This window comes from Felis catus, chromosome A2 (assembly GCF_018350175.1).
Source record: "Felis catus isolate Fca126 chromosome A2, F.catus_Fca126_mat1.0, whole genome shotgun sequence".
Lineage (NCBI taxonomy): Eukaryota > Metazoa > Chordata > Mammalia > Carnivora > Felidae > Felis > Felis catus.
This window is the reverse complement of record NC_058369.1, coordinates 54,932,492-54,959,176: the sequence shown is the minus strand read 5'-3', so window position 1 is coordinate 54,959,176 and position 26,685 is coordinate 54,932,492. Positions and strand designations below refer to the sequence as shown.

At 41.1% G+C, this 26,685-nt stretch overlaps 2 protein-coding genes across 2 annotated transcripts in view; both read left to right on the top strand.

Moving 5' to 3' along the window:
* The first annotated feature begins 511 nt into the window (after positions 1-511).
* CCDC174 (coiled-coil domain containing 174) lies at positions 512-26,624 on the top strand. Its single transcript, XM_003982522.5, has 11 exons — positions 512-638; positions 3,950-4,054; positions 4,739-4,839; positions 9,257-9,315; positions 11,387-11,564; positions 15,103-15,198; positions 16,176-16,318; positions 16,679-16,773; positions 19,841-19,973; positions 21,712-21,858; positions 22,948-26,624. The coding sequence occupies exons 1-11, from the start codon at positions 525-527 to the stop codon at positions 23,244-23,246; spliced, it is 1,470 nt and encodes a 489-aa protein (XP_003982571.2). The 5' UTR covers positions 512-524; the 3' UTR covers positions 23,247-26,624.
* The window catches only part of CA2H3orf20 (chromosome A2 C3orf20 homolog), a 100,280-nt gene continuing 99,078 nt past the window's right edge, over positions 25,484-26,685 (top strand). Inside the window, exon 1 of the mRNA XM_019825118.3 lies at positions 25,484-25,622. The gene's annotated coding sequence lies outside the window, so the exon portion shown is untranslated. The remainder of the gene's footprint in view (positions 25,623-26,685) is intronic.

Genomic DNA, 26,685 nt, shown 5'->3' with positions numbered 1-26,685 from the left:
AGGTGACCCAAAACAGCTGAAATATGTAAAGTGGTATATAATAAGCACTGTATTAATGTTAGCTATTATTGTTATTTCTACCAAGATTAATATAATAATCCGTATCACATATGGCTTTTGTGCGAAATAAGTTAAAGTGTAAGAAGCACCAAACAGTGCCAGTCGTACAGCAGGTCTTCATTTAGATCTTTCCAGTCCTTACCAGCCCACCTTTCTTTTCAAAAGGAAGAACATTTGTGCTCACTGTGCCCTCCCCAAGATGGCGCCATCCCAGCACCCAATCCGCCCCATTCAAGATGGCGTCCATCACTCTGAAAGCCACATTCCGTCCTTCTCAAGATGGCGCCAACACTAGCCCTTGTTACCTTCCTCTCTCCTGAAGATGGCCTTAGCTTAACAGTGGGCTTCTTTGACCCTCTCAAAATGGTGGCAGGCACACCATGCACAACATCTGACCCTTCCAAGATGGCGCCGGCGTCGCAAACTTTTCCTCTGTATTATAACAGCACTTCCGGTTGCGCCGGATGCAGGCGTTAGAGGCCTGCGGGAGGGCGTCGGTGCTTGTCCGCTTTGCGCTGGGAGCCTCTGGCGCCAGAATGGACCGGAGGAAAAAGCCTTTGGACGTTACTGCCTCTTCGGTGAGTGCGGGTACGGTGATGCTCCGGGGCTCCGAGTTCTCCTCACCTCCACTAGACAAGAATCTCGACCTTGTGTGGCTTTCCCGCAAACAGGAACCCGAACCTGGCTTGTTTCAGTTGGGGACCCGGCCCAACTTTCTTACTGGGTTCTCCCCTCGGACGTACACCCGGACCGGGATTCCCTCCTTCGATACGGACCTGAACCTGATATCTTTTCCCCTTTAAGAACGTCCTTGCCCTTCTTCTGCGACAACCGGGCCAGGCCTCGTTGCCAGTCGTGTCTCCCTCCGTGGTCGGAGAGGAACCCCGGCCAGTGCTTGCTGTGCAGACACATTCCCCTTCCTCCTTTCTTTTCCAGTCCAGAGACCAGCAAGGTCCTCCCAGAACTTGAGAGAATGTGACTTATTCCCCTGGATCCGAGAGCGCCCAGCGTCCCCTGACCAGGAACTAAACAGTTGTTAATGCACCCGTAGGTTGCGGTGCTTGCGAGTTGTAAGCTCTCACAGGACGTAAGCAGTTTTGTTAAACTAGCTACTTCTAAGAAGAAAACCTGCTCTGACGTTTCTGTGCACTATCTCGTTGAATTCACCCAGCTGCTTTAGAAAGTAGGTGCTATTAATATCCCGGTTTTATAGCTGATAACTTTGAGGCCCATTTAAGGCAAAGTGGCTTTCCCCAGTTTACATACAGAATTCTTAGTGATAGAACTGGCTCACTCAATCTGGTTGTCTCCAAAGCTGTTGCCTTTTCTGTTACATCAGAGCAAATTGCCTAATATTTGATTTAACCTTCAATTTACTGCAGAGTATTAGGATGCAAAGGAAGTGCAAAGGAAAAGTTCTATGTGTGCCAAAATTTGAGTCTTTTTTCCTTGTCTGATATTGAACTTTAGTGCTAGTTAGTATGTTTGAGCAAAAAGAGCAAAAAAAGTATAAATAATAAAGTTATTCTATCCTGACAGGTTAAAATTAGCGGTAACCATAATAGGAATGTTCTCTGGGATGGACAGTTTTCAGAGCATCTTCTTTTTAAAATTCAAAAGTAGTCACAGAATAGGAAAATGTATGGCTAGAAAATGGAGGTGGTTAAGAAGGCTTAGAAGAAGAGGCTGTAAAGTTTTTGTGTTTAAAAGCTTGGATTATTAGGTTCTGGGATGACACTTCCTTTAGCATTAAATCCCTGCCAAGGCTGCTTTTAAACTGATGTCTTCCAAAATAGAAATCCTTGAACTCATTTTGATTCCCCTTAAAAGTCAATCTGTGATGCTTTATAAGTATCCTGTTGATAAATGCCCACGTGGAAGCACCTGGGTGGCTCATTCGGTTAAGCTTCTGACTCTTGATTTTCAGTTTAGGTCATGATCTCACAGTCCTGAGATTGAGCCCCGCGTGGGGCTCTGCCCCAAGTATGGAGCCTGTTTGGGATTCTCTCTGTCCCCCTCTCTCTCTCTGCTCCCCCTTGCTCTCATGCGCACGTGCATGCTTTCTCTAAGCATTAAAAAAAATGCCCATGTGTATAGGAAGCTGTATTTGGACCTTTAAAATGGAAACTGTCATTATATCTTTCTTTGCAAAGTAGACACTAGTGATTGGTACAGTGAGAGATAGGCATGGATATTCACCCAACTGCCCTGTTCCCTTTGCCCTGGCCTTTCCTGTTCTTGAACCCTGTGATTGAGCTAAACTTGCAGTTTCTAAAACATACATAAGCTTGGAGCTCTTTTCATTCACTCAGTCCACTTTATTTCCAGCTGTTGACATCTTGCGTATCTTTTTTTAAAATTTTATTTATTATTTAAAAAAAATTTTTAATGTTTATTTTTTTGGGGGGAGAGGGGCAGAGAGAGAGGGAGACACAGAATCCGAAGCAGGCTTCAGGCTCCAAGCTGTAAGCACAGAGCCTGACACAGGGTTTGAACTCATGAACCCCAAGATCATGACCTAAGCCAAAGTCAGATGCTTAACTAACTGAGGCACCCAGGTGCCCCTTATTTATTTTAAGTAATCCCTACATCCAGTGTAGGGCTTGAATTCATGACCCTGACTGAGATCAAAAGTTGCACACCCCTCTGACTGGGCCAGCCAGGCGCCCCTTTCCTGTCTTTTAAGGCTCAACTCAAAGCTGTCTCTGACCACTCTGGACAGCAGGAAATGCTCCTGCAGCTCAAATTTTATGCTATTTTCTTCCACTTTTTTTTTCTTCTTAAAGACTTTTTAAGTAATCTATACACAACGTGGGGCTTGAACTTACAACCTTGAGATCAAGAGTCATATGTTCCGACTGAGCTGGCCAGGTGCCCCTGTTTTCTTCCATTCTTTTTTTTTTTTTTTTTTTTTTTTGAGAGAGAGAGAGAGAGAGAGAGAGAGGGAGGGAGGGAGGGAGGGAGGGAGGTACCTGGGTGGGCTTAGTTAAGTATCAGACTTTGGCTCAGGTCATGATCATACAATTCCGGAGTTCAAGCCCCACATCGGGCTCTTTGTTATCAGCACAGAGCCCTCTGGGGATTCTCATTCTCTCTCCCCCTCCCCCTCCCCCTCCCCCTCCCCCTCCCCCTCCCTCTCCCCCACCCTCCCCCTCCCTCTCCCCCACCCTCCCCCTCCCCCCGCCCCCCCCCCCCCCCGACTCTCTCAAAAATAAACAAACATTTAAAGAGAGAGGGAGTCTTAAGTAAGCTGCACACTTAGTACAGAGCCTGACTTGGGGCTCGGTCACGCCTCTATCTCACAATCCTGAAATCATGACCTCAGCCGAATCAGGAGTCAGACAGTTAACCTTAATGCTTAACCTTAATGGACTGAGCTACCCGGGCACCCCTTCTTCCACTTTTAAAGTCATTTATTACATCTTACTGGTATTATAAGTTACCTTTCTTATTAGATTGTAACTGAGGCAGAAGTGTTTCTATTTCATGTTTATATCCTGCTCTTCAGTACTCGGATAGTTGCTGAAGACATTTCTCTGCAGAAATAATAAATTGTTGTGATGATTATATGGGATTACAGTATCAGTCAGAGAGAAGGTGTTTAGTGTTAATTCAGTCTGAATCTAATAGATGCAAACTTCATTTACTTTTGAGTAATTACCCGCCCCTTGCCCAGTGTTGAAGGTTAGAGTAGAAATACGTCTCCAACAGAGCTGGAATGCATTATGACTTGACTTAGTTTGCACTGGATTCTATATTTAATTTTGTATTCATTTTTGTCTGTTTATAGGAACTTTAAATCTTGCTTTGAGAATTACAGTAACTTGGAAATCTGGTCACTCATTAGAACTAACCCATCGTTTTTGTTTGCTTATTGGTTTTATTCTAGTTGGTAGACCTTAAGGCTGAACTCTTCCGAAAACAAGAAGAATTCAAACAAGAAAAACTTCTAAAAGATTCTGGAGTTTTGGGAAAACCAAAAACAACTAATAAGGTAAAAATAAGATCTAGTTATCTCCATTGATTCCAAACATGAGGGAATTATGCCATAATTAGATTTTTTGAAAGTCTCCTGGTCTCTGCTACATATAAAATTTCAGGGAAAATCCCTATCTTGTAGCTGAACATCCACATAAAATATATTATATTAAAATAGAAATTAGAGCATTTAAAAGCCTATTATAATGTTGTATGTAATTCTTTAGCACTTCTTTTGGAAAAGTGCATGCTCTAATAAGTTTTGTACCTGTTCATGGAAGATCAGCTACATAGGTATTATAAATCCAAACAGAGAGAAACAATTAGATAATACAGTAATATAGCAGAAAATACCAAGATCTTTAAGAGTTGTGAATGGTTTTCCGATTTTACAGGTAATGGTACTTATTATTTGTATTACTGATTCTGTTGAGTTAAGTTGCAGTCATTCAGGAGATAAAAGATAAATGTGCAGTCGCGTAAAAGGAATTCTTTAAATAATTTAGGGCTTTTTTTTTTTTCACCTCCAGCTTTTCCTTGTATAGTTTATTTGCCTGACATAGGTTGGCTGTCAGAAGATCTAGTTTTCTCCATTGATCCATAAGATCTAATCTGGTTTTTTCTTCTGATGTATAAAAGTAGAGATTTTTTGCAATCATTTGGTATTTCTGTTTTGTCTTTTTAAATTAATATGCTGCAGAAACCAAGTATCTGGAGCAAACAGAATGTAGGAGTTACAAATAGAGCTGAGAAGGATGCAGAACAGAAGATTGAGGAACAGAAGACTTTAGACAAAGCAAGGTAGAGTTAAACTCTGATAAATGTAGTTGCCTTCGGTGTTACCCAAGCAAAGAAGTGAGAGTTCCACTTCACACTTTTGAATTTATAGGTTTAATTTTGTCATCTTTTCAGTCAAATACTACAAAAATATAAAATAGCCTCTAAAAATAATATCATTTGTAATCTTATAAGAAGATAAGACATAACCTCCATTTGGAACATGAAACAGAATCCAACTTTGAGCCTTTGTTAGGCACTAAGATTATCAACAAGTGTTGAAGAAATGTCCCTAGGAAGGTATGGCTCTGGGCTACTAGGTGTTATGATGTTAGCATTTCGAAACTGAATTTTCCCTTTAACTTTTTATTTTGAAAAACTTCAAAGCAACAGGCTAATTGAAACGATGCCTGGGTGGCTCAATCGGTTAAGCATCCGACTTCAGCTCAGGTCATGATCTTGTGGTCTGTGAGTTCATGCCCTGAGTTGGGCTTTGTGCTGACAGCTCAGAGCCTGGAGCCTGTTTCAGATCCTGTATCTCCCTCCCTCTCTGCCCCTTCCCCACTCACACTCTGTGTCTCTCTCTCTCAAAAATAAATACATATTAAAAAAAAAAAAAAAAAAGAATACAGTACCTGGGTTTACCAATTAATGTCTTTCCACATTTGCTTTGGCTCCTTTCTGTCTCTGGTGTGTGTGTGTGTGTGTGTGTGTGTGTGTGTGTGTGTGTGTGTGTTGCAGAGAAACTTTGTTAAACATCATGATACTTTGCCTCAAAATATTTCAGCATGTATCTCCTAAGAACAGGATATTCTCCTACATAACCACAATAGTGCTATCATACCCAAGAAATTTAACACTGATAAAATAGTATTATGTACGATATGATCTATAGTCAGAGTTTACCAGTTATCCTGGCACAGTTAAATCCTTTATAGTTTGTTTTGTCTTAATTCAGAATTCAAAGATCACACATTCCATTTAGTCTGTCATTTTCTTTTCTTTCTTCCTTTCTTCCTTTCTTTCTTTCTTTCTTTCTTTCTTTCTTTCTTTCTTTCTTTCTGAGAGAGGGTGTAAGCAGGGGACAGGGCAAAGGGAGAGAGAGAGAGAGAGAGAGAGAGAGAGAGAAAGAATCTTAAGCAGGCTCCATGCTCAGCAGGGAGCCTGATGCAGGGCTTGATCCCATGACCCTGGGATCATGACCTGAGCTGAAATCAAGAGTCAGGTGCTCAACTGACTGAGCCATCCAGGCACCCCTCTTTCTTCTTTTAAAGAGGGAGAGATTTTGTATATAGAATGACTTTCTTTTTTCTTCCTTTTATTAAAATTATTTTTTTAGTAATCTCTACACCCAACATGGAGCTCAGACTCATGACTGAGATCAAGAGTCGCATGCTCTACCAACTGATCCCGCCAGGCACCCCAGTTGTCCTATTTCTTTAGTCTCTTTTAATCTAGAATAATTCCCATGCCTTTTTGTCGTCTGTTGTGCCATTACTGTTCTTGGTGAGTCCAGGCTGTGTCTGCAGTGTCCCACAATCTGATTAGAGTCTCATTAACTGCTTTTGGTAAGAATAAGATGTAGGCGGTGTGTCCTTCCCATTGGATCACAGCAGGAGGTTCACAATGTCAGTTTGAGTTATTATTGGTGATGAACTTTGATCACTTGGTTAAGATAGATTTTTTCACCGTAAAGGTCTCTTTCCCATTTGTAACTAATAATAATCTAAGGAGGGCAACTCTGAGACTATGAATATCTTGTTCACCAACATATTTCCACCCAGTGGAACCTTGTGACTTCTCAGTTGTTAGACTGGTGATTTCAAAGTGATGATTTTCTAATTCATTCGTTCCATTTTTATTTTTTCATTCTATTTGTTAGCTGGCAGTCTTCTGTAAAGAAGAACTCTTTGTTATTTACAGTGTCACCCTAGACTCAGAGGGAATCCCAAGTTTGAATGTCTGTCATGACTCATGTGCTTTTGGATCTATTGCGTAATAAAAACTCTGCACTTGGAAACAGTAGTTGCTAAGATTACTCAGCTCTTCTGGGTTTGAAAAAAAGAGGCAGAATATTAGCGCATTTGGGGAATTGTTTTTCTTAGTGTTTGACCTGTTCCCAGCAGACATAGCATATGTTAATTTTTGAGACATCTTTCTCACCCTACTGGAATATTCTCAGAATTCTAATTTGTTGAAAGGTGCCATAATCCTTTGTTATTTACTGTATATAACAAGAGTTTTCCTGGGTACTTTGCTGTGATTTTTTTTTATCCAGTAACCTATTACATAATACTTTGGCTTCTTTGTGCTTATGAAGAGTCAAGTCTGTCCTTGGTCTACAGGACTTCTGAGTCTCCCAAGAGCTCAAGATGGGCAGGGACAGTCCTTTGAGGATGTAAGACCTTAGGCAAGTTACTTCTCCATTGAGATGTTCCTTATCTATGAAGTGAGGTGGTTAATACTCAGCTCATGGAGCTTTGTAGGGAATTCATTAAAGGAGATACATAGTGTTTGGCACATAGTTGTTCCAGATAAGTGTCCCATACTCTTGCCCTCTGAATTCCATCTTTCTTACTTGACTGAAGAAATTGTTCTTTAAAGTCTCTAATGACTTCCTCATCTACTAAATCCAGTGGTGGCCATTTCTCTGACATCTTCCTTGATCTCCGTTATTCATCTGGAGACTCTTCCTGCCATCTTTCTGTTACACTGCATCCAGGCTTCTTACACTTTCCCATGTTTGTTTGTTTTTTAGGTGTATTTATTTATTTTTTGAGAAAGAGAGTGCCCGTGTGTGCTGGGGGAGTGGGGGATGGGCAGAGAGAAAGGAGAGAGAGAGAATCCCACTGAGAAGGCTCAGTGCTTCCAGTGCAGAGCCCTACACAGGGCTCAATCCCATGAATTGTGAGATCACAACCTGAGCTGAAATCAAGAGTTGCACACGTAACTGAGTCCCCCAGGTGCCCCTCCCACGCGTTCTTGTACCTGCCTCTCTCTGTCCTTATTTTGTGCCCCCCTCTCCTTTGCTCAGCATCTTCCACCATTGTGATCTCTGCTTGAACATATCAAGCTCATTCCTACTTCCTCCTTCCTCTGTCTCACTTGCTTTCTCCCTAAGATCCTCTCATGGTTGGCTTCTTGCTCTGTAAGCCTTAGCTCAAATGCCATCTTCAGAGAGGTTTCCCCTGGCTATCCTTTCTAGCCTAGTGTCCTCCTGGTTACTCTGTCCTCACACCTGTTTTTTTGTGGTTTGTTTTTTAAAAATTTTTTAGGTTTTATTTTCATTAAGACAGTAAGATTCTCTGATGACACAGCTTACTACGTTAAGCCCCCTCCGAAATAGAGTCCTCGTTACGGAAACAGTGCTTGGCATAGAGGAGGCCTGGAGGAAGTACTTGTTGAAGGAATGCATAAAATGGGAGAGGAATCTTTCTGACCTAGATGACGAAGATGCAGATGACGTACCTGATGGCATGCTTTCCGTGTGCGATCTAGTTACTCTCCATGACAACCCTAAGAGGCAGTGCTGTTTTTTTCATCTGTTACAGATTTAGGAACTGGGGGTGGGGTGGGGTACAAGAGAGGTGAAGTAATTTGTTCCAGAGCACACAGCCATGTGACCAAGGGACTTTATTGTCTCGGGATGCCATTAGAAGTGAAATTTTCCTTTATGATTAAATGTGATTGATTCTTCGCAAGCAAAAGCTCACATGACTTCTTTGGGACTTCTCTTTACCATCATTAAGTATTTCTAAAATAAGGAATTGCCAGCCATCTTACTAAGTCTGTGTCCACTAAAAAGTAAATGTCACCAGAATTAACGTGACCAGTGAGGCTGCTTTATTGAAATACCAGGGTTGATGTTTGTTTTTTATTAGCTGTGTCATGAGTAAATTACTCATGCTCTGTGTAATACATGTATGATGTATTCATGCATCATATTTTAACAGACTTCTAAGAAGTTGATCTTTAGCTCCCTTAGAGAAGCCTAATGAGCCACAGATGACCAGGGACTCGTGTCTTAAAACAGTAATGCAAAGGGTGTGCATTGAATATGGTGATCCCTTTAGAAGGTTGCACATAGAAAATGTTTTTATTTAGACACCTCTTTCTTTTTTTGGTATTTAACTTAGTTTGCATTTGGAATCTTAATTCATTATTTATTTTCAGATACTGATTGAGAATTTACTATATACCAGGTATTGTTCTAGGCACTGGGATATAGTCATTAATAAGAGAAAGATGGGGCTTGTCCTCATGGAACTTACATGAAGTTGGCAATCAGGAGTGGCTGGGTCTGAGGATCCCCTTAGGGTGGGGTGGTCAGCTCAGCCTCATCGCTAGACTGGGCCTCCTGGCAGATTGCAGCAGTCAGGCAGCCTTCACACGAGTAGCAGGCGTAAGACCATTTCTAATACTTGTCTTTTTTTTCTCCTAGGGAGAAATTGGAAGAAAAAGCCAAATTATATGAAAAAATGACTAAAGGAGACTTTATAGGTAAATACAATAATTTATTTATACTTCTTTATTTTCTGTAACTCATATAGCCCTGTGGTATTTCATTATTTATTAAAATAACCTTAAGTACGGGGAGAGATTTAAGAAATAACATGCATTACCTTCTGAGCCAGCACAGGGACGAGAAAATACATCCACAGTAATCTCTGATTGTCCATTGATCACCACATGTTAGGTGCTATGAGGGGACAAACAAGGGTAGCATGAGCCAGATTCTCTTCTCGGCCCTCAAGGGGATTGTCATCAGTGGAGGACAATGGCACGCAGAACAAAGCAAAGTTAGGAAATGAGGTCTAAATAGGCTACAATTAGAAACGATTCTACCTATATTAAAAAATGACTGAGGGGAATTATAGATATATCAGGGTGTTGCAGTTAGGTTTCCTTGTCCTTATTTTCTATTTTTTTCTGTGATGTGCCTGTAATTGCTTCTAAAATAATAAGATCCCCCTTACCCCATACCCCCTCCCCCCCCCAGAGAAGGAATGCCCAGCCTTACTAATAGATAGCAGTAGAAGAGATTTTACAAGGCACTGCATTTTTCATTGCCAAAAGGCATGTGAGGAAGTCTTTAGGGAGAAGGTAGGCTCTAATAGGATCTCAAAGGCTTTGGAGAGCTGGATAAAGGGATTCTGCAGGGTAGAGTGGTGAGAGAAGATCAGCAGAGAGAGGAGAGGGCTAGTGTTGGCAGACAGACTAGTATGGCTGGGCCTGATGGGCTGGGAAAGGGGGCAGTGGGGCAGCAGGAGAAGAGGCAGGGCCGGAACCTTGGTCATTGGCTGCCCACACAGCCAAACTCCCTCTTTCCAGACAGCAGAGGCATGTTCCCTGCCTGGCAGGGAGCCCAGCATGGGAGAGGTAGGCACTCTCAAAGCTAGGGGACATGGGGAGAGGCTGTGTCTTCCTTTTGATGAAGCAGCAGGGTGTCCATTAACCAGGAGGCCTCACTGTTATGTGGTCTTAGAACTCCGCTCTGAGAAAGTACATCTCTTTCCCATGTGAGTTATTTTGTGGCTTAAAAAAAAAAATTAGTCTTTTTTTTTTTTTTTTTAATTCAGACTTTACTTGTATCGTTAATATAGAAATCAGGTCAAAGGAGTGTGCCTGTGGACCTGGGGATTTGGTTCTGTCCAGGATGGTGAGACCTGATAGGCCTGATAGGCATATTGGATATTTGGGCAAGTTAAGTTTTGGAGCCTCAGTTATTCTCCACTGTACCTTGGGAGTTAACACCGGTACCTGGTAACAGGGAACCTAATACCTGTTCCATAGAGCTTAATCCTGTACTCAAAAACCTCAGAGAAAATTCAGCATAGTGAAACTTAATGTAAATGTTATTTGTGAGTATTTCAACTGTCTTGGGTTAAATTGAATTAAAGTCACGGGTTGCTATTTAACTTTCAGCGTATATGTTTTAGCTCAAGCATATTATAAGCCATAGGTCTTACCCGTCTCTGTATGCACTACAGATCCTGGCACCATGCCTTGCCTGAAAGTGGTGTTAATTGCATTGAAAAGAATTCAGATGACTTCTTTTGCCTATATTATGACCCTTAAAACACCATACCACAACAGTATAATTAGGGTTGGTAATAATATAGCCCCTTGATTGGGGAGCTACATGTAGTAACACAGGTCTGTTGCTCTGGTCTGGCGACATGAGAAATGCAGTCCTGCTTCTATATTATGTCATTGGGTGAATGAGTCTCTTTGAAATCACGTGGTTTTATCTTAAAGTTACATTCTGAGACCATATTGCTCACTCATTGTATTGACGAGGCAACAGAAGACTTTAGACTCTTAAGATTTTTTTAGTGTGGTATGTGTTTCTGATGGCACATTTGCAGCTCCACGGTTAGATCCCGCAGTGGCTCTGTGTCTTTGTAAACTTTCGGGGGGTGGCGGGGGTGGCGGATGCATCGACTAGTGAGCCGTCTAGGGGGAGTGTAGCCGCCCAGTGGTGAATGTGACTGCTTTATATCAATTCCATATGTGGTTTACATCTTTGAAAAGGATGTCAAAAATCTGAATATTGATTTTTATGTCTTAGATGAAGAAGCGGAGGATATGTACCTTGTGGATTTCACACAGAAGATCATAGACAAACACAAAGAGATGGAGGTGTTTGGTGCCAACAGAGATTGTAGGAAGGCAGGAGAAAGAGACGATGATGAAGAAAATCTTTCTGAAAAAGATATACCTCCTCCCCAGGACCCCGGTGAAGAATGGTTGGTGATAATGACATTAATTGATCATGTTAACATTCTCAGACTTGTGTTTACTTTTTTTTTTTTTTTTTTTAAGTAAGCTCTGCACCCAACATGGGGCTTGAACTCATGACCCTGAGACCAAAAGTTACATACTCCATCGACAGCCGGTCAGGAGCCCTGACTCGTGTTTACTTTCTGAAAGTGATTTTGTTTGGATGCTATCAAACCATTTCTCTTCAGTCTTCCTCTCTTTCCTTTAAGATTGGATTTACAGAAACAGTGGCTCCAAAGAAGAAATAATTAACAAGACTGAGTCAGGCAAAAGGCATTAATACACCTGTTTGACTGATGTGGAAGTGTTGTTTAGACAGAAGCGTATTCCTTTCTTACCTGGGCTGCTGCCCAGGTCATTATTCAGGCATTGTGGAGAGTCACTGTCCAGCTGGTGGTGATCTTCATTTCCACAGAAAAAGGCAGGCAGGACTCTGGCTGGGGCATTTCTGGCAGTGTCGTGTAGGCATTGTGGACCTCGGACCTGCATAGCAGGTCTTTCACTGGCAGTATGACCTTGATCAAGTTCCATCCTCACTGAGGCTCACTTTCCTCACCTGTAAAACAACGAAGCCTGGTTTTCCTTATTGTTTGCCTTAAACTCCCTTCAGGAAGTAAGAGTATGTTAAGCTACCCAAGAAACTGCTCTGTGGAGTAGAAGCACACATGTTGTAAGCTTTTATTTTTTTTTTTATTTTTTTTTTTCAACGTTTATTTATTTTTGGGACAGAGAGAGACAGAACATGAACAGGGGAGGGGCAGAGAGAGAGGGAGACACAGAATCGGAAACAGGCTCCAGGCTCTGAGTCATCAGCCCAGAGCCTGAAGCGGGGCTCGAACTCACGGACCGCGAGATCGTGACCTGGCTGAAGTCGGACACTTAACCGACTGCGCCACCCAGGCGCCCCTGTAAGCTTTTATTGAAATTATTCTAAGTTTTACCTACGTGTACGTGAATGATGGGGAAGCAAACTAGTCTTTTCCCTATGAGACCAATATGTCAATAAGTAAAGAGACCAGAATGAAAAGTCCCTTCTAAGGATTTTCTCTACTGAAGACTGTGTTTGCAAACTTGTTCAGACGTGGTTAAAATTGCATAGAGCTGCACTGATGCTGTAAAACTGTCTTGAGAATAACCCCGCCTGCCCACCCTCTTGCCAGTGCAGAGCCTACCCACCTTCTCTTCCAGGCTCAAGTATCCTCATTATCGGGATCTTTGTTGGGAACCGCTCAGGGTAGTTTGCAGCACTTGCTGACCTTTTGTCAGCTCTTGGCCCCGTCGGTAGGAGTCATTGGTGAGCTTAAGAGAGCAGGTCCGGCTACTGAGGATTGCAGGGACCTCACATCTTCATACTACCGAGGGTGTCCACGTTGTCCGGAAATAACATGACATTGAGATAGAACGGATGTTATCTGCTTTCTAAAAATTTACATTTGGGCTACGTTTTCTGGCTGCATACTTGTTAAAAGCAACCCAAAGAGAAGCACATACGACGTAGTCTCTTCTACTGATGCTTTTCCTCATCGTTTCCAGTATGAGCGATTTCTCCCTCACCCGAAATCTGGTAGCACTTAGATATGCTTCCGACTCCTTTGGGTCTTAGCTTCTCTTTATTATTGACACACAACTGGCCTCATTACTAGAAAAAAAATTCGAGGCAAAACTTTGGTGGTACTTATATCCTCCCTGCTGATGTTAGGAAGCGTTTCATGGGCATGGGCCTTAACTCTCCCTGAGAGCGCTTTGAAGATGCCCTGACTCTGAGCCCTGCCATATTACTCTTGTACCTCAAGTAATTGTTTTCCTGGAGCCTGTTCAGTGATTGCTGATTACATAGAGCACTTGCTGACTACTGTCTTGCCACTTCTGTTTTGAGGGGATCTGTACATTTTAGAGACCTTCTCCAGAAACAGAATAGCCTATGATTGCTTTTCATAGCAGAAATCTCATCTCCTTTGAAAGGTTTAATGTCTTTTTTTTTTTCTTCCTAATGCTTGTATGATTACTAGCAATTTGTCAGTGATTTGAAGAGTTTGGAGGGCAATTGAAGGTGTCACATGCCACCATATGGTGAAGGAAGACGCACCGCAAGCAGTTCTGACATTTTTTTTGTTTTTAAATTAAGCTCCAGAATTGTAGCTACTTGTAAAATCCTTTTGGTAGTTAAGTTCCAGGTGGTGGAAAATCTTTCCGCAAAAATACTGTAAATAATTACTCAGACCATCTGGCTAGATGATTTTATTTCTCTATTCATTAAAAAAAGCGGAGGGGGGAGGGAGGAAGAAAGAAACTGCTTTCTGCAGTTGGAGGTTTTATTTCTCACAGCAATCAGCGTCAGGACTATAGTAATAGATTCCCAGACATTCAGTTTTCAAGTCATGGGCTAACAATTGGAATCAGCACATGTAAGAGGAAAGAAATTGCCAACAAAAGCAGAGCCACATACATGAGACTCTGATCTTGAGTTGCACCAGCAGTACTGACCCCTTTCTGTGTTTTTAGCCCCCTGCTAAAGGCTATAGGCAATTCCTTGCCCATAATTAAACAATAAATCTGTTGCATCCTAATGCAGTTGAAATGTTTTCCATGAAAATCCGTCCATATTTCCTGTTGGAAGTAGGAGTATTTCGTTTTGCCTTGATGTCTGCCTGGTTCCCCTGACTGTAACTTCTGTCTGGTTTGGGCAAAGCTAAAGAAAGCAGAACTAAAAGTAAAAGATAATAGACTGGCCCACCACTGAGCTGCTTTTGCAGTACAAAATGTGTGTTGCTTGGCTTCCTCCTAATTAATGAGTCCTCATAGTAATCCTGACTTGAGAAATTTCTAATTGGAAGGAGCTGTACCAATTAGAAGAAGTAAAAGAAAGAATAAAAAGTCAGGTTTGCAAAGACTGAGAAAATGAGCAGGTTGAGCATGGTACAGAGCAAAGTTAGGCTGGTAAAATATGTGGAATTGTCTAAACCAGACTGAAGGAAGTTCTGAGGTATTGCAGCAAGGCTCTGTGTGGGGTGTTTTTATTTTATTTATTTTTTTAAATGTTTATTTTTGGGAGAGAGCAAGAGAGCATGCACACAAGCAGGGGAGGGGCAGAGAGAGAGAGAGGGAGACACAGAATCCAAAGCAGGCTCCAGGCCCTGAGCTGTCAGTGCAGAGCCCGATGTGGGCCTCCAACTCATGAACTGTGAGATCATGACCTGAGCCGAAGTCGGACGCTTGACCGACTGAGCCACCAGGCACCCTTGTATTAAATCACAGACATATATGATCAATCATTTTCTGCATTTTCTAAAACTAAGGTTTAACAGAGGGCACAATGAGCTTATTGTGTGTCAACTTAAAAAAAAAAAAAAACATGTTCTTATCCGTGGTTATGGTCTCTCAGGGTTGAGAGTGTTTCTTGGTAGTGAAGCTTACATTACTTTTTTACTGTGCACCTAGTCTGTAACTTAAGGAACCATATGTCATGTACAAAGCTTTCTTCACATGTTTTCACTTTTATTTTAGGGTGGATTATGTGGATTCTTTAGGGCGATCTCGCCGCTGTATGAAAAAGGATTTGCCAGATCTGCTGGAGATGGATAAAAATCTTCAGGGGAGGCTGTAAGTATGTGATATGCAAACCTCTGCCCAAGTCTGAAATGCAGACATAGGGATTGTTTTATGGGTGAGGCTGCTTTTAGTTCATTGTCTTGATGGTCCAGTAAGAAGGTTTTTTTCTTGATGCATAAGAATATTTGCTGAAGAACTCTTCTATGGTTAGCACACACACATAATCCACACTCAGGGAACAACCTGAATAGTTGATCATCCATATTGTGTAGCTACTGAAAGGGATGAGTTGGAAGCTATATCTGTTTACTTGGAAGGGTGTCTGATTATCAGAGTTAAAAATATAGAATGAGCCCAAACCAACAAACAAACCTTTGTGGAGAAAGATATTTAGGAATACATACTTGGTTATCCCATAGCAAGTGAGAGCACGGAGGTGGTTAGCTTATTAACTTTTTCTTTATACTAATTTTTGCATTTTGAAGCAAGGGCCTTATTGCTAGATTTTTTTCCTTTAGGGCCAGAGACATCTAAGAGATAACTTGCTAGTACACTCCAGGGAATAAAATTCCCCTCACCAAGGGCAGTTTTGATGTGGAAAGTCCACCTTGTCCAAGTCCTTCAGGTTCAGATCGGCCTGGGCTCAGCACAAGGAAGGAAGTGCAGGAGCCCTGAGCCGCCTGACATGGGACAGGAGACACTGCCTGGCTGCAGTGTTACGCAGCTGACCATGCAGCCGAGGCCCTGGCTTCTTCCTCCCCTTTAGCCCAGAAGGGGATGGGAAGGAAAGTGGTTTGTCTCAAGTGCTGAGGCAAGATTCTGTTGCACTAATGTAACAAGTCAGCTGCTTAATTAAAGAAAGATGAAAACAGTTTTTGCAGTTTCCCAGTGGTATTGTGGGTCAGAAAATTCTGTAAGGAATTACCTTATCAGCTAGAATTACTTGTCCATGATCCAGCTTACTGAACTGAAGTATTGCTGTCTCACAGCTCTTACCTAAATATAGCTTTGCTCTGTCCCCCTACTAGTTTCGTTAGTCCTGCTAATGAGAAAACCTTATTATCTGAAGATATGAGAAAAGAACTTCAGCGCCAGCAATGGGAGGAAGAAGAAAGAGAGGCCTTGAAAAGGCCGATGGGGCCCATACATTATGAAGACATTCGTGAAAATGGTATAATCATCTTGCAGCTTTTTAAATCTTTTTTTTTTTTTTTTTGGACTAATGGCAAGCATAAAGGGAAATATTCATAAAGCTGTAGCTCTTACATAGAAATAAAAGATTCTGATTTTGAAATTGAAAATATCCCCTTTGTTTGCTTTATAGCCTAAAAAATACTCTTGTTGGGAATATCTTTCTAACAGAGGGCCTGCTAATCATAAGCAGGAGATCTTTTTGGCTTAGCTGCCTTTTTTTTTTTAAACTTGTGTCAAATATTACTACGTTTCTTTTTGCCTTCATTGGAAATTTAGCCTGACTCTAATTTGTTAATCAGGGAACTCTAATCTTCTGAAAAATTGTGACTTATTTCAGAGGCCCGGCAACTTGGTGTTGGATATTTTGCCTTTGCCCGAGATAAAGAGTTGAGAAACAAGCAGATGAAAACGTTAGAGATGCTACGTGAACAGGTAAAAATTAAATTCAGAATTGATGTTAAGTATTTGAGAGCGGTTTGTTTCTTATTGGACCATATTATGGAAATGGTCTATTTTTTAAATTGATACTCAAAATGGCCTTTTAAAAAAAATTTTTTTTGTAACGTTCATTTATTTTTGAGACAGAGACAGAGCATGAATGGGGGAGGGTCAGAGAGAGAGGGAGACACAGAATCTGAAACAGGCTCCAGGCTCCGAGCTGTCAGCACAGAGCCCGACGCGGGGCTCGAACCCACGAGCCGCGAGATCATGACCTGAGCCGAAGTCGGACGCTCAACCGACTGAGCCACCCAGGTGCCCCGGCCTTTTTTAAAAAATATTTATTTAATAGTTAATATTCAGAGCAGTGATGGATAAAAGTACATTAAATAAACTTTCCATTTTATTAAAGATTAATATTTCTGATAATTAGTAAATATTGTGGCCATAAACCAGATACTGTATTATTACTTTTTAATTGATGTATAATTAACACATAACATTATGTTAGTTCCAGGTATACAATATACTTATTCAGTATTTGTGTATATAGCAAATTGATTGTCACATTAAGTTTAGTTACTATCTGTCACTATACATAGTTACAAAATTTTTTTTTCTTGTGATGAGAACTTTTAAGATGTACTGTCTTAGCAACGTTCAAATATGCATTACAGTATTATTAACTGTGATTGCCATGTTTTACATTACATCCCCATGACTTACTTATTTTATAAGTGGAAGTTTAAATACCTTTCGATTCCTGTCACCCATTTTGTCCACCCCCTACCCTCACTTCTGTCAACCACCAATCTGTTCTCTGTATCTATAAGCTTATATTTGTCTTTGTTTTTTTTTTCCTTAGGGAAGGGGGTTAGATTCCACATATAAGTGAGATCATGCAGTATTTGTCTTTTCCTGTCTGACTTATCTCATTTAGTATAATGTTCTCAAGTCCATCCATCTGGTTCAAATGACAAAATATACTTCTTTTTTATGGCTGAGTAATATTCCATTCCTCCCACCTCTTCTGTATCCATTCATCCATTGATGGACACTTAGGTTGTTTCTATGTCTTGGCTGTTGTACATAATTCTGCGGTGAACATGGGGATGCAGATATCTTTTTGAGTTAGCATTTTCATTTTCTTCAGATAAATAAGCGGAACTGGAATCACTGGATCGTATGGTTAATTTTTTGAGGAACCTCTATACTGTTTTCCATAGTGACTGCACCTGTTTACGTGCCTACCAACAATGCACAAGTGTTCCCCTTTCTCTACATCCTTGCCAACATTTGTTGTTTCTAGTCTTTTCGATAATAGTCATTCTAATAGGTATGAGATGAAAGCTCATTATGGTTTTCAATTTGCATTTCCCTGATGATCAGTGATATTTAGCATCTGTTCATGTGTCTGTTAGCCATCTGTATGTAGTTTTGGAAAAATGTCTGTTCAAATTATCTGCCTGTTTTTTAATTGGATTGTTTTAATATATATATTAATCCCTTATCCGATAATATGATATGCAAATATATCTCCCATCCAGTAGGTTGTCTTTCATTTTGTTGATGGGTTCCTTTGCTGTGCAGAAGTTTTTAGTTAGATATAGTCCCACTTGTTTGTTTTTGCTTTTCTTGCCTTTGCTTTTAGTGTCAGATCCAAAAAGTCATTGCCAAGACTGATGTTAAGGAGCTTATGGCCTATATTTTCTTCAAGACGTTTTATAGTTTGGAGTCTTGTGTTCAAGTCTTTAGTCCATTTTGGGTTAATTTTTGTATATGGTGTAAGATAGCGGTCCAGTTTCACTCTTTGCACCTGCCTGTTCCTTTTTTCTCACATGATTTATTAAAGAGATTGTCTTTTCCCCATTGCATATTATTGGCTCCTTTGTCATAAATCGATTAACTGTGTATGCTTGGCTTTATTTCTGGGTTCTCTTTTCTGTTCCACTGATCTTTGTGTCTGTTTCTATGCCAGTGCCTAACTGCTTTGATTACTATAGCTTTGTAATATAGTTTGAAATCAGGGAGTCTGAGGCTTCCAGTTTTTTTTTTCTTTCTCAAGAATGCTTATTCATGGTCTTTAGTGTTTCCATACAAATTTTAGCATTGTTTGTTCTATTGTGAAAAATACTTGTTGCAATTTTGATAGAGATTGCATTGAATCATAGATTGCTTTGGATAATATGGATGTTTTATTAATATTCATTCTTCCAGTCTATGAGCATGCTATATTTTTCCATTTCTTTGTGTCTTCTTCAGTTTCTTTCATTGTTGCTTTATGGTTTTCAGAGTACAAGTCTTTTACCTCCTAGGTTAAATTTATTCCTAAGCATTTTATTCTTTTTGATGTAATTATAAATGGGAATGTCTTCTTAATTCTTTTTCTGATAGTTTGTTACTAGCGTATAGAAACATAACAGATTTTTGTATATTGCTTTTGTATCTTGCAACTTCACTGAATTCATTTATTAGTTCCAACAGTTTTTTGGTTGGTGTCTTTAGGGTTTCTATATATAACATCCCGTCTTCTGCAAATAGTGACAGTTTTATCAATAAACTATTATTTATCAGTATCAGAATGCTATTATAGTTTTATGAATGTAGTTGCTATTCTATTTTGGTGTTCCAGACTTTAAAATTATAGCTGCTTAGAACTAACTTATATAACTTTGATGTTTTAAATTTGGTTTTAAATATGGTACTTTTAGAGTGGCCTGGGTAAGAAAATAGAGAGTTATTTAAGGGATTTCTTTAAGGGATTAAGGAGTAGAACAGAATTGGTTGGTTTCCTTGAATGTGAAGCATTCCAGGGTGCTCTGTGAACACTCGCTAAACTTAGAAAACCTGCCAGAGGGCTTGTATAAGAGGGCCTCCTAGGTCTGTGTTTTGAAGAGCTCAAGGCTAGCTGCCTAGTGGTGGCCCGAAATCAATTAATTAGTCTGTTTTTTAAGATAAAATTAATATTTAATCCTTTAAATTCACTTTTAATAATTTTAATTTGAGAAGAAATATTGTGAATTTGATTTACAGTAAATTTCTAATTTTCTGTTATATTCAGACAACAGATCAGAGAACAAAACGAGAGAACATAAAGGAAAAGCGAAAGGCTATGCTAGAAGCAAGGCTTGCTAAACTCCGACAAAAAAAGATGAAAAAGTCAAAAGAAGATGGAGCAGAGGAAGAAAACAAAGGTATATCGTGGCTCATTGTGTCTGAACTTCAAAAGGAAAATCTTTAGTTCCACTGATGTCTCAGTGAACAGGACTGACAATCTGGAAATGAGCCATTTAGTTTTATTCTCTAAGCAAGCAGGGTACCTTTGGGGTACTGCCAGGAGCAGTTTTTTATAATCCACGTGGTGCCGAATGACACTCGAAAGAATCTTTTTATACAGAGAAGAATATTAACGAACAGGACATTGTGTTACTTCATAGAAGGGCCTGGCTTAGTAAACGAGACTTCACTTAGAGCAGAGATGTTTTAAGATAGAGTTTTGTTGTACACACACATTTTAGACTTGGTTTCTTTTGCTATGGCTATAAGTTTTTTTGGTTATTGTGCATTAATTTATTTTAAAGGAGAAATATATTCACAAAGTCACGTAAGAAAGGAAAGAATTTACGAGTATAGACAGCTTCTGAAAGGACTGTCACAACACGTGGAAACACCACATGGCATGTTGTGTCCCTGAAGGCTTCTGCTTGCTGCATGAGCTACCCTAGTCTGGGCTTCACTGCCATTCCTGAGACTCCTGCATGGACTGGCTCCAACGAGCTGGAAGTCTATTTTTGGTTTTAATCCTTTGGAGGTGGTGGGTGTCTAGGCAGGTAGTAGCTCTGCCCCACGTGGTCACCCAGTCCCCAGCTTCCTCCTGTTTTCCTGCTTCTGCCGTTCCTAGAGTGATGCTTTACCTGCAGGGTGGAAGCTTGCTCCTTACCACCTGTTCATGGTCCAGCCCTAGGGAAGCGGGAAAGAGGGGAGAGGAACCTGTTGCTTCTTTAGGAATGTGAATTGGAAGGCCCACACAACCATGCATTTACAACCCACTGGCCTGAATGCAGCTGCAGGGGCCCCTGGGGAATGGCCTGTCTAGCGAGGTGGCCACATCTCTAACTGAAACTGGGGGCAGGGCGTTCCATTCCCAAAACGAAAAAGGTGAGTGTGGGTATCAGGAGCATGTTATACAAGCCTCTCCTGCTCACACGGAAGCCTTGTGCTAAGCCATCGGCCATTTTCTATTCTGAACACAGCTTCAGTTTAGCTTTGAAAGGAGACAAACATTTAGGAATAGGAAGATCATCTGTTTAGTTTTGTATAAATGCTGTGTTCCTGTAATATGTTAAGCTCTGCATATTGTTTCTCTATTTTTTGCTCTACTCCTGAACATCTGTCATCTCTACAAGATGTGGAGCGCCACACAGTGTTTTTTGAAAAATCCACTTTCTTTTAAAATCTAGCCAAAGGTGAAGAGCCTACAGCCCGCTGCCACACCCCAGCTCTTTGTCACTCCAAGTTCTCTTGCTTTGTCTGAGACTCTTATTTTAGTGGAGTAACTGGGGGTTTCTGGTCCTTCAGTTGTCGGTCTGGGGAAGCAGGGTGGCATAGCGGGAAGCACAGAGACTTTGAAATCCATCCCACCTGGGTTCGGATCCTGGCTCTTGTCACTTTCTACCTGTGTAGCATTTCTGAGCTTAATTTTCCTCATTTATAAAATAGGAATACTAACCCTGACTTTATGAGGGTTATTATAAGAGTTACACAAACTATTGTACACAAGGTACTTAGTTCACTGTCTGGGCCAAGATAGGTGCTCATTAAATACTGGCTGTTACTTTTACTCTCAAGATGAGCATGTTCTATTTAATGTTTATTTTAATAATAGCTTTAAGTTTTATTATAGTGATGTCTTATTCTCTTGCAAAAAAATAGATGTTATTGGGCCTTTGCCACCAGAACCAGAGGCTGTGCCAACCCCACGTACTGCTGCCCAGAGTAGCAAAGTGGAAGTCATCGTTCAGGAGAGGAAGGATACCCGCCCGGGAGTGCCACATGTCCGAGAGTGGGACAGAGGAAAAGGTAAGGGGGGGGGGGGGCGGTTCTAAACAGGCCTTGCACAGACTTTTCCAGTTCATCTCAGAGTGTGATTCTCATGAGTCTTAGTGTAGAGGCTTTTGAGGCTCACGGAACTCTCCAGATCTTTGAACTGTTTCTTCTCAGTACCCAGACCCTAGCTGTTTGTAAACAGGAACACTAGAAAGTGTGATTATAAAAGACCAGGGTCTACAACAGGTCATTTCAAAAGGACAATTTTTTTTAGAAGCACTGGGGGAAGTTTTTAAAAATTTGTGCTACCCTCATGTGGCTTTACAGCTTTGGAATGCCCTTTCTCAGGAGCCACTTTTAAAAATCTTACAAGGTTTGATATTTCAACGTCCTCTGTGTTTTTAGCAGCCTCCTTTACGTTTAGTTGAAAATAGTCTGCATGCCACAGGACTCACCTGGATCCACGTATGGTTCTGTTGGGTCATGCAGATTTTTCCGTAAATTATTTCTGTAAATCTACCATGATGCCCACAGCAGCTTCTTGTTGGAGGAGACCAGGATTTATGCCTCTTTGAACAAGATTGTTACAGTAGTGCATTAGCTCACCCTGTTTGAGCTGCTGAGATCCAAGACTCAATAAAGGCAAATAGGCCAGTGCATTTGGTTAGTGCTAGTTAGAAACAGAGATGAAATGCCAAATTAGATTTGGACTTTCGTGTCTTCTAAAACTCAGTAAAGGCCAAAATTTGTATTTTGTTGTGAAGTACCTACGTTATGTCTAGCAAATGATTTGAGTGTTTGGTTTTTCTGTATTTCTCTCTCAGATGTAATTTTAGTGCCTTTTTGGCAATACTTCCAGAAGCTACCAGCCTTCTCCGCCAGAGCCTTCCTTGAATCTTCCCCATCTGGAAGTAGTCACTCCCTTTGCTTAGGCTGCTGCTTCCTTATATTTTTGTAGGCCTTACATATACCTCGTATTATATTATTGCTTTCCTTGCTATCTCCTCCAGAGAATGGGAGTTGGCATTTAAGAAGTATATGTAATAATCGAAAAGTAATAACAATAAAAATTCAACTGATTTGGTCTTTACTTCTAATAATACTCTTTCTTATTTTTATTAGAGTTTTCCTTTGGGTTCTGGTCGAAGAGGCAGTCAGATCTCCGGGCTGAGAGAGATCCTGAGTTTGCCCCACCATCGGATTACTTTGTGGGTCAAAAGAGAACTGCTTCCCTCAGTAGCGAGACGTGGAGCAGAGCTGCAGCTGCACCGAGCGACCCAGGACAGTGCTCTGGCCAGAGTCGTGACACTGGCTCTTCACATCCACCATCCACTCCTGCCCCCAGCAGCCCACCACGAGCCCCGACAGTCACTTTTGAAACTCTGGACGATATGATATCATATTACAAACAAGTGACATGAACTTCCAAACCGTTCTGATTTGGGTCTCTACTGTGGATAGTGCCTTCTTCTCCTAAATTGGGGAAGATAATTTAATTTTAGGGACTGAATTGTACCTGTTTCCTCCCGTCCTTTCCCTGGAAGACACAGACTTCAGGTTGGATTTGTCTGTCAGCAAGGAAGAAAGTGAATGGTACCATGGGAATTCTGTGGCCACTTGGCTGTTCATTTTTTTCTAATTGATATGGAGCCCTGTCCTTCTGGATTTATGTGTAAGCTGTCATGTACGACCCCGAAGAGCTCGTAACCCTGTTTCATAACCACTTCCTTGGCTTACCTAGATTTAAGGGTTCCATTCCTTTCCTTTTGCAGATACTAGAGTGCAGCTTTCTTTGTTCCAAGGATTCAGCTTCCGTATCAATTCCATATCTGTCGGGAGGTGTGTTAGGCTGTCAAAGTGGCAAATGAGGGGACACTGTGTGGGCAAAGTGATCTAGTCTCCAAGAGGACCATGAAGCTGGTGGACTATTAAGTAATAACATTTGAAATAAGACCAGAGAGGAGAACTTCATAATCCAGAAAGGTAGAGGGTGAAGTCACTTACCTTGTCATCCCATCCTAAATGATGGTTGTCACCACACATGCCTAGTGGGCATTCGGTAAGTGTGTGTAGAGTCCCTGGGGCACATGTGGAGGCTGCTCAGCCTGGTCAGAGAGTGAGATGCTTCTTAGCTTAAGGGTTAGTTTTTCAGCTGGCCTGCCTCTCTGTTGCATCCACTGTAGGCCCTCATCACTCTCAGGAGCCAAGTCACCTCAGAAGTCTGATTGGAATAGACCTGAGCTGGAGTAAGAGGCAGGGAGGTCCCTTTGTCTTTACTAACAGTGAACAGAGCTCCAGAAGCATTTCCTGTGCCCGCTGCACCTCCGTGTCTTTACAGCTGCAGACAAGCAGTGGGAGTTGGCCCATAGGACTCCCTGTAAGAATGTGCTAGAGCAGGTCTTTCAGGTACCAGAAGGAGCCTACACTCTTGGGGCTCTGATGCACATAGTCTCAGTGGTATTGATGGGAATGCCCCCTTCTCATTACAGATTACAAACTGCAGTGCAGAGAAGGTCAATGACTTGTCCAAGGCCATGTAGCATCCGTATGGCAGCTCTGGGACTTCAGGGCAGTTTATTTAGGCTCATGTTTGCTCTAGCTTCACTTTCTCCAGTGCCATCTGCTCTCAGTCTTGTCCCAGTTATCAAATAGTATTAGATGAAAATCCCAGATTCTTGCAAACTTAGCCTCTGAACTCCATGTCAAAGGCAAAGTTGCCTGCCCTACTAAGGGTCATTCTGTCAGCCTGATCAGGCAAATACCTCTTCAAAAAAAATTTTTTTAATGTTTATTTTTTGAGAGACAGTGTGAGTGGGGGAGGGGCAGAGAGAGAGGGAGACACAGACTCTGAAGCAGGCTCCAGGCTCTGAGCTCTCAGTACAGAGCCCCATGCAGGGCTTGAACTCATGAACCGTGAGATCAGGACCTGAGCTGAAGTCAGACACTTAACCGACTGAGCCACCCAGGCATCCCAGGCAAATACTTCTTTTTAAAAAATATACCTTAATATCAACTGACCCAGTCACATTTTTTGCAAAACTTGATAAGCTGATCCTAAAATTGGTATGGAATTGAAGAGACGCAGAGTATCCAAAACAATCTTGAAAAAGAACAGAGTTGGAGGACTCGCACTTCCTCATTTCAAGACTTACTACAAGCTACAGGAATCAAAGCAGTGCGGTACTGACCTAGATCCATGGACTAGCGTTGAGTCCAAAAATAAATCCTTATTTCTGTGGTCAGTTGAGTTTTGACAGTGGTGTCAAGGCCATCCAATGGGGTAAAGGATAGTTTCTTCAGATGATTTTGGGACAACTATCTGCATGCAAAAGAATGAATTTGGACCCACAACTCAGACCATAAACAAAACCAACTCATTGTCAAAATGGATCAAAGACCTAAACATAGGAACTAAAGCTACAAAACCGACTGAAACAGCTTGTAGTACAAAGGGAGAGGGACAAAAAAGGAAAATTGGAATACTAGAGAGAAAAAATAGAAATAATAGTTCACTGGAATCCTAAGAAAACAAAAAAATGGAAGGGAAGAACGAAAACAATAGACAAATGAGAACAATGGAAAGAACGTGTTTATGAGGTAGAGCAGAAGGGCTTGAGAGCTGATTGTGGAGAACAGGCGGGAAGGCCAGCCAGACAGCAGTAAGCCCAGGCCTGTGGGAGTAGCGGTCATGAGCAGGATCCCCAAATAACCTTTCGTCGTTGCCCAGGATGGCCCAACCTAGGGTGGATGGCGAAGCAGTCTGCTCTTTGGCTTATGGTCACTGTCGACTAATAACTGTAAGTCGGATGTCCTCTAGGATTTCAAGACTATATAAACATTTCTAATCCTCTCTTAGCATACATGTAGTTGTTTCATGAGCCCAGTTAACATCCTCTTCCTTTTCAGACCCAGAGCTGAAGTGTTAACACAATTAGTTTTACCGGTTCTTGTGGGCCTGTTTTGTACACATGTATCCAGCAGATGGCGTTCAAGTCCTCAAGACTTCAGATCACTCTAGAACAGCACTGCCCCATAGAAATAGGATGCGAGCCCTCTGTCATTTTCAGTTTTCTGGGACCCACATCACAAAAGTGTAATTAATTTTATTGTATACTTTATTTAGTATATCCAAAATATTTCAACACTCCATATTAAAAAAATATTGAAATATTTTACATTTGTTTTCACACCAAGTGTTCAAAATCAACTGCAAATCCTCCCATGGTACATCTCAATTCGGATGCTAAGTTTTCATCAGGAGTACTCGATCTGTATTTATATGTCATAAAACATACAGGAAAAAGTAGACTCACATCCACATTGTTGCAAAAAGACAAACATTTTTAAGTTTGCCAGTAACTGAATCCAATATCAAGTCATAATACAATTTTAGTTCTTAGTCATACTAGCCACATTTCAGATGCTCAAAAGACACGTGTCTAGGGCTACTGTCTGTCCAGCACAGTACAACTCTACATGATCTGTTTTTATACACTTTATGGTCTGACCACACCTACTCCTCCCATTAGCAGCTAAAGGACTGATAAACATTTCTTCCAGGCATACGTTAAGCATTCAAGATATTATGGCAGTGTTTCACTTGAAGGCAAGGAGCAGTGAAATCTGTCAGAAAACATGACCACACCTTATTCATATCTTTGTAGAGCTAAGCGGAATGTTTTGGATCAGAAATTGCTTTGAATTACTTGTTTTCATTGTAATCTTTCCTCCAGGCCTTTGTGTGTTTTGATACAGTTCATTTGAATTGGCTAAATAAATCATTTTGTTTGCTTGCAAAATTCCCAAAGGAGAAACTTTAAATCCATATACATGAGATTTCTGCTATGTTTAGCCGTACAT